At 43.8% G+C, this 12975-nt stretch overlaps 1 protein-coding gene across 9 annotated transcripts in view; it reads left to right on the forward strand.

Annotated features, from left to right (window-relative positions):
• Positions 1 to 12975, forward strand: part of LOC129855654 (discs large homolog 1-like protein) — a 203074-nt gene that overhangs the window by 161743 nt on the left and 28356 nt on the right. For 8 of the 9 annotated variants that reach the window (XM_055923540.1, XM_055923541.1, XM_055923542.1 and 5 more), the window contains one exon: positions 5845 to 5959. In XM_055923540.1, coding sequence (XP_055779515.1) covers positions 5845 to 5959 — 115 coding nt within the window. Of the gene's footprint in view, positions 1 to 453; positions 733 to 5844; positions 5960 to 12975 lie in introns of those variants that run through there. The other variant, XM_055923547.1, reaches the window with a different exon arrangement.

Consider the following 12975-nt stretch of genomic DNA (forward strand, 5'->3'; position numbering starts at 1 on the left):
GTTATTTTACTGCTGCTCTTTAATTATTTTTCTTAAAGCTGCATTGTTGGTTAGGGGCTTGTAAGTAAGCATTTCACTGTAAGGTTGTTGTATTCGGCGCATGTGACAAATACATTTTGATTTGGTTTGATATATAGACAGGTGTGTGTGCTTTTCCAAATGAAGTTTTTTATACATTTGCAAAACATTTCTAAAAACCTGTCTTCGCTTTGTCATTATGGGTTATTGTGTGTAGATTGATGAGGAAAATAAACAATTTAATACATTTTAGAATAAGTCTGGAACGTAACAAAATGTGGAAACAGGGAAGGGGTCTGAATACTTTCCGAATGCACTGTATATGTATGTTGCACAGGGCAGAGGGCTGCTATGACTATGTCAGCCCTGAAGCAAGTTGCCTTGAACAAGGGGGAGGGGTGAGCGCAGGAGTTATAGGAGGATGGAGAGAGGGAGAAATGCAGTGGGAGAAGAGGAGGTGAGAGAGTGCGTTAGCATCTGTTGGTGTTTAGTTCTGGCTGACAAAAGCTGGAAGACAGACAGAGCGTAGTATCTCTACACAGACACACAAGTGCACGGGAGCCAACGTGGAGCAGACGCTAGAGAGAGCTTGTCTTCACTACCACACACTCACACACACTCGGAGAGTAGCGACCAGGCGCTAACCCAGAGAGAAACAGTATTTTGACTATTTCGCTCTCACCGGTGAGAAGCTATTCCTCAGCAGAGCAGCATGTAAGTACAGCCTTGTCTTTCAGAGATAAAACAATAGACATAGTACATTGGGCAGCTTGATTCCTTCCGAGTGTGTGTGTGTGTGTGTGTGTGTGTGTGTGTGTGTGTGTGTGTGTGTGTGTGTGTGTGTGTGTGTGTGTGTGTGTGTGTGTGTGTGTGTTTCTGTGTGTGGAGCCCCAGTACGATTGGATTACTCAGCCTTAATTAGATTCTATGTACAGTAATGGCTTGGGGATGGGTAGTAGGATATGGTACACGGCTATGCACAGAGAGCAAAGTGCTCTGCTCAGCTCCTTTCTGCTGCCTGCCGCTATGTCTGAGATGAGAGAGGAGACAAACACACATGCTTTTGCACGCAACACAGCAGTTTTCTGTTTAGAAAAATGCATTTTTAAGACTTGTTAGGAATTCAGCAGAATTTTCTCTCTTCTGGTGTTTCTATGTGACTGTTGTTTCAAACGGGATCAAGCTGGGTTTTATGGAGGGTTGTGTTCGCCTTAGTTTCACCTTTTAATACAACTTCCTTAGTCCCTGTGATGTGTGTGTGTGTGTGTGTGTGTGTGTGTGTGTGTGTGTGTGTGTGTGTGTGTGTGTGTGTGTGTGTGTGTGTGTGTGTGTGTGTGTGTGAACCTTTTATATAATCTAGGAAGGATTTTTAGAGTAAGTGTTTTTCTGCCTCCTATGTTTTAATGTTTGTTGCTGTCATAATCCAGGGCGTTTCTCTTGACAGTTGCTTAAAATATTACTGCACTGAAGACGGCTAGGAAAGAAGACGCAGTAATATATTTGTAACCTTGGAAATGATGTCTGTGGGATTTCTAGGTCAGTGAGATGTGTTTCACAGATACTGTATGTGGCCACAAAGAGGGCCGGACTGGGCCTGGGGGGGGGGGGGGGTTCTTAAAATAAATGGATATATTCCTGTTTTGTGGCATTTCGCGAAGCCTCTATGTCATACCGATCGCACTATACATTTTTGTTGTGTGTAGACATGGTTGTCCTTGTTTGATAGAGACATTGGACGTCTTTCAGTGATTTTCCTATCGGCAGATTCATTGCTGAATATACAATGTGACACATTTTTCCAGTTTCTGAAAGACTAAACACACATTCCTCTGGTCAAAACTGAAAGAACTGACCAGACCACAATGGCTTCAAATGATTCCTCTCATCAACACAAGTTTGGTATACAGTGCCTTAGGAAAGTATTCAGGCCCCTTGACTTTTCCCACATTTTGTAACTTTACAGCCTTATTCTAAAATGTATTAAATTGTTTATTTTCCTCATCAATCTACACACAATACCCCATACTGACAAAGCAAAAACCGTTGTTTTTACATTTTTGCAAATGTATTACAAATGAAAAAACTGATAACATTTACATAAGTATTCAGACCTTTTACTCAGTACTTTGTTGAAGCACCTTTGGCAGCGATTACAGCATCGAGTCTTCTTGGGTATGGCGCTACAAGCTTGGCACACCTGTATTTGTGCTGGAAAGGCACATACCTGTCTATACAAGGTCCCACAGTTGACAGTGCATGTCAGAGCAAAACCCAAACGATGAGGTCAAAGGAATTGTCTGTAGAGCTCCGAGATAGGATTGGGTCGAGGCACAGATCTGGGGAAGGGTACCAAAACATTTTTGCAGCACTGAAGGTCCCTAAGAACACAGTGGCCTGTGAAAAAAAAAATTGTAGACCTCCGCAAGTCTTGGTCATCCTTAGGAACAATTTCCAAATGCCTGAAGGTACCACGTTCATCTGTACAAACAATAGTACGCAAGTATAAACACCATGGGAACACTCAGCCGACAAACAGCTCAGGAAGGAGACGCGTTCTGTCTCCAAGAGACGAACATACTTTGGTGTGAAAAGTGCAAATCAATCCCGGAACAACAGCAAAAGACCTTGTGAAGATGCTGGAGGAAACAGGTACAAAAGTTTTACTGTGGATATAAAGGAGGAGGCCTACAAACCTGACTCAGTTACACCAGCTCTGTCAGGATGAATGTGCCAAAATTCACCCAACTTATTGTGGGAAGCTTGCGGAAGGCTAACTGAAACATTTGACCCAAGTTAAACAATTTAAAGGCAATGCTACCAATACTAATTGAGTGTATGTAAACTTTTGACGCACTGGGAATGTGATGAAAGAAATAAAAGCTGAAATAAATAATTTTCTACTATTATTCTGACATTTCACATTCTTAAAATAAAGTGGTGATCCTAACTGACCGAAGACAGGGGAATTTTTACGAGGATTAAATGTCAGGAATTGTGAAAAACTGAGTTTAAATGTATTTAGCTAAGGTGCATGTAATCTTCCGACTTCAACTGTATATACACAACCATTCAAAAGTTTGGGGTCACTTAGAAATGTCCTTGTTTTTGTCCATTAAAATTACATCAAGTTCATCAGAAATAAAGTGTAGACATTGTTAATGTTGTAAATGACTATTGTAGCTGGAAACAGCTGATTTTTAATGGAATATCAACAATGTCACGTTGTGCACGTTGTAATCCAAGTTTATCATTTTAAAAGTCTAATTGATCATTAGAAAAAAAAAATGCAATATGTTAGCACAGCTGAAAACTGTTGTCCACATTTAAAGAAGCAATAAAACTGGCCTTCTATAGACTAGTTGGGTATCTGGAGCATCAACATTTCTCGGTTCAATTACAGGCTCAAAATGGCCAGAAGCAAGGTAATTTCTTCTGAAACTCTTCAGTCTATTCTTGTTCTGAGAAATGAAGGCTATTCCATGCGAGAAATTGCCAAGAAACTGAAGATCTCGTACAACGCTGTGTACTACTCCCTTCACAGAACAGCGCAAACTGGCCCTAACCAGAATATAAAAAGGTGTGGGAGACCCCGGTGCACAACTGGCAGCTTCATTAAATAGTACCCGCAAAACACGAGTCTCAACGTCAACAGTGAAGAGACGACTCCGGGATGCCGGCCTTCTAGGCAGAGTTCCTCTGTCCAGTGTCTGTGTTCTTTTTTATTTTATTCTTATTGGCCAGTCTGAGATATGGCTTTTTCTTTGCAACTCTGCCTTGGTTATAGACACAGCTGTGACTATAACCAAGGGAATTCTCTTTGGAGGTAATATGGTCAGATGAACAAAAGGACTTGGGTTTCTGTATGTTATCACAATCACACCAGGAGTATTTAATCATGAAACATACACCCCTGCCTTTGTTCTTCCCAGAGAGTTCTTTATTCTTGTCTGCGCAATGTACTGAGAACCCAGCTGGCTGTATGGACGGGGACAGTATATCACAAGAAATCCATGTTTCCGTGAAACAGAGCATGTTACAATCCCTGATGTCTCTCTGGAAGGAGATCCTCGCCCAGAGCTCATCTACTTTATTATCCAGAGACTGAACATTAATGAGTAATATACTCGGAAGCGGTGGATGGTGTGCACACCTCCTGAGTCGGACTAGAAGTCCACTCCGAATACCTCTTCCCCCACCGGCGTTGTTTTGGAGCAGCCTCTGGAATAAGTTCAATTGCCCTGGGGGGTACGAACAAAGGATTCAATTCGGGAATGTCATATTCCTGGTCGTAATGCTGGTGAGTTACCGCCGCTCTGATATCCAAAAGTTATTTCCGGCTGTATGTAAAAACAAAAACAAATCCGGCCTAATAATCGAAGAAATAACAAATAAAAGAAATACTGCAAAATTGCCTCGGAGCTAGAAGCAGAGCTTATGATGCTCTTAATTATCTATTATAGATGTGTTTTGATTTTGCTCAGAGCATTACAGAACTTCTACCAAGCCCTAAATCAGTTTATAACTCTCACCTAGACATGTCTGCATGGGTTAACTGATTTCAGTCTTAACCAGATTAAAAGCTACTGGTAGTCCTCTCCTATTCTCAGAATTCCTCTTATCTTCTCAGAAAAGGAGAGATTTGGTCAGACGCTGCAGCCAGAGAGACATAACCCGTGGCCTTTCTCTCTCTCTTAGCCAGTCTCTCTGGAACACAGACTCAGCCACAGAACAGCAACTACACTAAAACCCTTTATATCTACTCTGCACAGCAGGCATGTTGACGCAAGGACGCTCTCTCGCTCTCTTCTGCATTCTCTCATATTTACAGTGGCAAAGCAAGTGGAATAGATCAACTAAAGTGAAATAAACAAATCAGACATGAACAGTAAACATTATACTCACAAAAATGTAATTTCTCTCTTCATCCCACTGTCTTTCTCTCCCTTTACCTCAGAGGACAGTAGTTACATCTCTCTGCCGTAATGCATTTATCACGAGAAAATAATAAGATCTGCTGTATACCCAAAACAGTCATACACTATATATATATACACACAAAAGTATGTGAACACCCCTTTCAAATTAGTGGATTCGACTATTTCAGCCACACCCGTTGCTGACAGGTGTATAAAATTGAGCACACAGCCATGCAATCTCCATAGACAAACATTGGCAGTAAAATGGAAGAGCTCAGTGACTTTCAACATGGCACCATCATAGGATGCCACCTTTCTAACAAGTCAGTTCATCACATTTCTGTCCTGCTAGAGCTGCTCGTTCAACTGTAAGTGCTGTTATAAGTGGAAATGTCTAGGAGCAACAACGGCTGAGCCGTGAGGTGATACGCCACATAAGCTCGCAGAACCGAGTGTTGAAGCGCATAGCGCGTAAAAATCGTCTGTCCGCGGACTACCGAGTTCCAAACTACCTCTGGAAGCTATGGCGGCACAATAACTGTTTGTCGGGTGCTTCATGAAATGGGTTTCCATGGCCAAACAGCCGCACACAAGCCTAAGATAACCATGAGCAATGCCAAGCGTCGACTGGAGTGAGTAGTGTAAAGCTCGCCGCCATTGGACTCTGGAACAGTGGAAACGCGTTTTCTGGAGTGATTTTGGAATGAGATGTTTGATGAGCAGGTGTCCAAATAGCCTTGGTCATTCATTGTAACTTTCCTCTGCAGAACAGAGTGGAATCAGTCTTCTTTCCATACAACAGATTTTCTCCCTTTCCTTCAGAGGATTTATCTCTGTCGCTTATTTTCTAGACTATTGCCAGTTTTCAAATGTTCATGTTGTTAATTTCCTCTTTTTCCCTGTTTTACAGAATACAGTCAGTTTGAAGCCAAAATCCATGATCTTCGGGAGCAGATGATGAACAGTAGAATCAGCTCAGGCTCTGGCTCGCTACGGACCAGCCAGAAAAGAACGCTCTACGTCAGGTAATTACTACTCTATACTACTCTTTATAATTTCTTTGTCAGGTACAACTACTTGATAAACCCTTATGATCACATCTATGACTTCATCTGTTAATGTCCTTCTCTTCATCTGCACTGATCCAACAAGATGGCGCTGCAGTGGAGAGCAGCGGTTTTACGGGCTCCTGACCAATTCTTCTTTTTTGTGTGTTTTTTTTATGCTGATCTTAACTTTTTTTGTACAAAATGTCTCCTCCATCATTACCTATGACCGAAAACAGCTTCTGGAAATCAGAACAGCCTCGAACACTAACCTCAATTTGGATGGCAAGTTCTACTTCAACGAGTCCGCAGCTCTGGACGTTCTGCATACTCCAGACCAGGCCCTAATCCCCAGGATTCGAAAGAGGAAGCGACGGCACAAAAGAGGCAGACGAGCCGGCATCCTGACGAGACTACGTTGGCGAGCAAAAAAAACGCCTCTACCCTCCATTCTGTTAGTGAACAAACTGGACGAGTTCCGTTCAATACTATCCTATCAACGGGACCAAAGAACTGTAATATTCTATGTTTCACGGCTGAACAAGGACATCGATAATATACATCTCACTGGCTTTTCGGCCACCACAAACCGAAGGTGGCACTAAGACTGCACAGGGCCATTTGTAAAATGACACCCCCAGAAGTGGCACTTTCGTGGCTGGTGATTTTAATGCAGTGAAACTGAAATCAGTTTTACAAAAATGTTACCAGCAAGTTACCTGCACAACTAGAGTCGACACAATTGTAGATCACCTTTACTCCACACACAGAAACGCATGCAAGGCTCTCCCTCGCTCTCCCTTTGGGAAATCTGACCATAACTCTATCCTCCTGATTGCAAACTATCACAGATTACAAAGGGAAACTCAGCCGTGAACTGCCCGAGCCTACCAGACAAGCTAAATTACTTCTATGCTCGCTTCAAGGCAAGCAACACTGAACCATGCAAGAGAGCACCAGCTGTTCCAGATGACTGTGTGATCTCATTCTCCGTAGGCGATGTGAGTAAGACCTTAACCTCTCTGGGATATGTGGGATGGTAGCGTTCCACCTGGCCAACATCCAGTGAAAATGCAGAGCGCCAAATTCAAATAAATTACAATAAAAAATAAACTTTCATGAAATCACACATTCAATATACCAAATTAAAGCTACACTTGTTGTGAATCCAGCCAATGTGTCAAATTTCAAAAATGCTTTACGGCGAAAGCAAACAATGCTGTTATCTGAGGATAGCAACCAAGCAAACAAACACAGACCATCATATTTCAGCCCTCCCGGCGCGTCACAAAACGCAGAAATAAAGATATAATTCATGCCTTACCTTTGACGAGCTTCATGTTGGCACTCCAATATGTCCCATAAACATCACAAATGGTCCTTTTCGATTAATTCCGTCGATATATATCCAAAATGTCCATTTATTTGACGCGTTTGATCCAGAAAAACACCGGTTCCAACTTGCACAACGTGACTACAAAATATCTCAAATGTTACCTGAAAGCTTTGTACAAACTTTTCAAACTACTTTTGTAATACAACTTTAGGTATTTTTTAACGTAAAAAATCAATAAAATTGAAGACGGGATGATCTATGTTCAATGCCGGAGGAAAACAATGTGTAGCATGCTTTCTGGTCACGCGCTTCCTAACAAACAGTACATTTCACTGGAGCCTCATTCTGAACATGGCTACTTCTTCATTTCTCAAAGGAAAAACTTCAACCAATTTCTAAAGACTGTTGACATCAAGTGGAAGCGATAGGAACTGCAGGAAGGTCCCTTCATTGGGAATCTGGATTCCCAATGAAAAGGCATTGAAAAGAGAGTGACCTCAAAAAATAAAAATCTGAATAGTTTGTCCTCTGGGTTTTGCAAGCCAAATATGTTCTAAGTAAGTAATAAGTCACAGACATGATTCAAACAGTTTTAGAAACTTCAGAGTGTTTCTATCCAATACTAATAATAATATGCATATATTAGCATCTGGGACTGAGTAAGAGGGAGTTTACTCTGGGCATGCTTTTCATCCAAACGTGAAAATGCTGTCCCCTATCCACAAGAAGTTAAAACAGGTTAACATTCACAAGGCCGCGGTGCCAGAGGAATTACCAGACACGTACTCAGAGCATGCGCTGACCAGCTAGCAAGTGTCTTCACTGACATTTTAACCTCTCCCTGATCCAGTCTGTAATACCCATGTGTTTCAAGCAGACCGCCATAGTCCCTGTGCCCAAGAACACCAAGGTAACCTGTCTAAATGACTATCACCCTGTAGCACTCACATCTGTATTCATGAAATGCTTTGAAAGGCTGGTCATGGCTCAACACCATCATCCCAAACACACTGGACCCACTCCAATTTGCATACCACCCCAACAGATCCACAGAAGACAGTGCCCTCTAAGTTCATCACTAAGCAGGACCCTGGGACTAAACACCTCCCTCTGCAACTGGATCTTGGACTTCCAGACAAGCCGCCCCCAGGTGGTGAGCGTAGGCAACAACACATCCGCCATGCTGACCCATAACACGTGGGCCGTCAGGGGTGCGTGCTTATTCCCTCCTGTACTCCCTGTTCACCCATGACTGCGCACAACTCCAAAACCATCATTAAGTTTGCTGACGACACGACGGTGGTAGGCCTGATCACCAACATAGATGAGACAGCCTATAAGTAGGAGGTCAGTAACGTGCCAAGACAACAACCTCTCCCTCAATGTCAGCAAGACAAAAGGACCTGATCATAGACTACAGGAAATGGAGGGCCAAGCACGCCTCCATCCACACTGATGGGGCAGTAGTGGAGCGGGTCGAGAGGTTCAAGTTCCTTGTTGTCTGCATCACTAAGGAATTAACATGGTCCACACACACACAGTCGTGAAGAAGGCACGACAATGCCTCTTCCCCCTCATGAGGCTGAAAAGATTTTGCATGGGCCCTCAGATCTTCAAAAAGTTATACAGCTGCAACATTGAGAGCATCTTGACTGGCTGCATCACCTCTTGGTATGGCAACTGCTTGGCATCCGACCGCAAGGCGCTACAGAGTGTAGTGTGAGTGGCCCAGTTCATCACTGTGGCCTAGCTCCCTGCCATCCAGGACCTATATACCAGGCGGTGTCAGAGGAAGGCCCAAAGGATTATCAAAGACTCCCGTCACCCAAATCTTGGACTGTTCTCTCTGCTAACGATACTGATGCACCAAGCCTGGAACCAACAGGACCCTGAACAGCTTCTACCCCCAAGCCAAAAGACTGCTAAATGGCTAATAACTAAATATCTGCCGGACTATCTGCATTCCCCCTTTTTGCACTCTTGACTCATCACATACGCTGCTGCTTATGTTTGTTATCTATCCTGTTTCCTAGTCACTTTACCCCTACCTATATGTACATACTGTATCTACCTCAATTACGTCGTACCCCTACACATCGACTTGGTACTGGTACCTTCATGGTGTTCATGGTGCAGTGCAATGTTTTAGTTGGTGATGTGGACACCAAGGAACATGAAACTCTCGATCCGCTCCACTACAGCCACGCCAATGTTAATGGGGGCCTTTTCGGTCCGCCTTTTCCTGTAGTCCACGATCAGCTCCTTTGCCTTGCTCACATTGAGGGAGAGGTTGTTGTCCTGACACCACACTGTCAGGTCTCTGACCTCCTTCCTATAGGCGATCTCATCGTTGTCGGTGATCAGGCCTACCACTGTTGTGTCGACAGCAAACTTAATGGTGTTAGAGTCGTGTTTGGCGACACAGTCGTAGGTGAACAGGGAGTAGAGTAGGGGACTAAGTACACACCCCTGAGGGGCCCCAGTGTTGAGGATAAGAGTGGCAGACGTGTTGTTGCCTACCCTTACCACCTAGCAGCGGCCCGTCAGGACTCCAGGACCCAGGATCAGGCCTACCACTGTTGTGTCATCTGCAAACTTAATGACAGTGTTGGAGTCATGCCTGTCCATGCAGTCAAGAGTGAACAGGGAGTACAGGAGAGGACAGCACGCACGCTTGAGGGGCCCCTGTGTTTAAGATCAGCATGGCGGGTGTGTTGTTACTTACCCTTACCACCTGGGGGCAGCCCGTCAGGAAGTCCAGGATCCAGTTGCAGAGGGAGGTGTTTAGTCACAGGGTCCTTAGCTTAGTGATGAGCTTCGTGGGCACTATGGTGTTGAACGCTGAGCTGTAGTCAATGAACAGCATTCTCACATAGGTATTCCTTTTGTCCAGGTGAAAAAGGGCAGTGTGGAGTGCGATTGAGATTGCGTCATCTGTGGATCAGCACTACAGCACCACACCTCTGCCCATGTATAAAGCTAAGTTATCGTTAGTCATTGTATTTATTTCTCTTGTTATAATTGTTTCTATTATTTCTCTGTTCTTCTCTCTGCATTGTTGGGAAGGGCCCGTAAAGTAAGCATTTCACTGTTAGTCTACACCTGTTGTTTATGAAGCATGTGACAAATAGCATTTGATTTGATATGAAGGAACTTGACAGCTGAAAAAGCAGACGCCTGATAGGCATGCATCATACTGCTTCCATCTGTCTCGTCAGATCAGTGAAGATGAAGTTACAGAGATGAGCAACTTTAGATTGTATGTGCTATATATATATCAAATTGTCTGGAGGCTGTTGTCTATACTCTCTGGGTACTTCGACCACCTCATTTACCTGCATGACGCTATCAATGCACTTTACGGAGAATAGAAAAAGGAAACATTATTGTCCACAAAATGACATTTTTCAACCCATATGGATGGGGCACAGGAGCACCGACCCTGAGATTGATTGAGTCTTCTCTGCATCTCTGTCTGTGTTGACGCAGGCACATAGACAACAATACACACGCACACACTCAGGCCTTTTCACCAACATCTGAAATGATTGGATCTGCTGCACTGTTGATCAATGGCAGAGAACCCATTGTCCTTTAAGTTGACTGGAGCCATGATATGGCTGGCCTTCCCCCATTATTATGCAGACAGCATGATAATAGATACTAGGTGTATCAGGGCTAGTTTGATTGGGCCATTCAGGCCTTATCTGCATCTGCCCAGCCTGCCTCCTGTACACAGCAGGCCCAGGAGAAGGGAGAATGTCATTGTTACATGCCCTACCCTGGTCCACAGGGAGAACAGTGGTGTTTAAGGACCAGATATAGAGAATGACACCCAGATCTTTAACCTCATGTCACAATAAGACATTAAACCAGCTGCCACAAGACCTTTATCACACAGACTCAGGCAAAGCCGTGTGTCTCCAAACACTGATTTTATATGAGTAGTAATTTTGGACAAGGAGTTAAAATATCATTGTGGAGTAAGCAGATCCAATCTGTTGAATCACTGTGTATTTTCGGTGTTATACAGTACATAACGAACGCAATTGTTTACAGTAAGAAGCCACACTGAATTTCTTCAACAACATGTACATAGCATACCACATTTTGTACCCTACCCTGTCTTTGCCAATGGGCTCTGATGCAGTCTTAAGTTATCTCTTGTGTGTTCAACAGTGCACACTTGAACAGTTTCATCCTCCTCTGGGTGCTAGCCAGTGCACACTGATGCACTCCTCCTGCACTCTTGACCTCTCTGGAGCACATGTGCAGTCTTATTATTGGCCCGAGAGCGCTGGAGGTTGACTCATTGGCCCAGACCGTACTGTAGTGAAGACTTCACAATTTTCTCCCAACCTGAGGAGCTCCTATCAATCAGACCCACATGACCTGCTCTACTGGAGGAGAGTTTAGGGGTTAGAGGTCAGGGATAATGAAGCGTCCTGGGACTGCAGTATATACTGGTTAAAACAAACTGGCTACAGACTAGAGAAACTCTGATCTGACAGCAGTCGTTATACCTGCAGTACAAACATACACTTTGGAAATGTATTTGATTATATACAGTTGAATTCACCAGATACAGTAATCATTATTCCTATTTGCCAAAGAGAAATCACATCTATGAATTAGAATGTTGACGGTGTATTGTCGAGAATCTTGGTTTGGCCGAGGTTTGTTAGAAAACAGAGCAGTGCAGAGCAGTACCAAACAGGAGATCAGCAGACTGGGTGTGACATATTGGGGCTTAGTGAGGCCCCTGGGCAGTAGGCAGCAGGCTGAGAAGAACTGTGGAGAGGACAGATGAAGAGACTGACCATGACATCAGAGCTGTGTTAGGCCACTGTAACCTTTACAAAGAGGAAATGTCTTGTGCTTGCTGGAGCAGGGCATTGGAAGAGCAGTGTGTTGAGTGTCCAGTGCGTGTGCGTGTGAGCTGCCCTTTGGGTTCAGAGCTGGTAGCACTTGATTTGAAGGTCTACTCACAAAGACGATTGTGACATGGCTTTTCAGTGGTGTCAGTTTCACTCAATGCGATGGTTTTGGTATACATAAACTCCATAAAAGGCCTCTCTCACAGTATGCTGGAGAAGGATATATAGAGGGATACGTGGAGAAGGATGGAGCCCCAGTGGTTTTGATTCCCAGTTTCCCTAACATGATTAGTCTCTCTGCTGATGGATCTTTAGGAGATTGAAACTGGAACCAGTCCCTAAAACCCTCCTTACTTTGCATTGACACATACTTCCAGCAACAGAATATATACTGCATTATGGAAATCCAAGCTTTGCGGAATTATTTCCTTTAGAGCCATCTAGAACTGCATGCAGGAAGTCATAGCACAGACGGACAACAGATGACATGCAAAGAATGGCTAGTATTCCACTGCTCAAACATCTACCCTGTGTTCTAAGTTATTGTGGGTTTTATTAACAACACCCCCCGCTCCACATTAGAATAGCTCAATCAGTGATCCTTTTAGCTAGAACTATAGCTCAGGGGCTGTGGTACACTATAGTATGCCCTAGGGGGCAGCCCTAAATTATACTCAAGGGGCTGTGGGTCCCACAGGGCTCTACAAAGGCCAGGATTAGCCAAAAATGACAGCAGGATAACTTTGGTCAGTTTGCCGTTAGGCAGCCCTGTGGATCTGGTG

This window comes from Salvelinus fontinalis, chromosome 5, assembly GCF_029448725.1.
Source record: "Salvelinus fontinalis isolate EN_2023a chromosome 5, ASM2944872v1, whole genome shotgun sequence".
In the NCBI taxonomy this organism is placed as follows: domain Eukaryota; kingdom Metazoa; phylum Chordata; class Actinopteri; order Salmoniformes; family Salmonidae; genus Salvelinus; species Salvelinus fontinalis.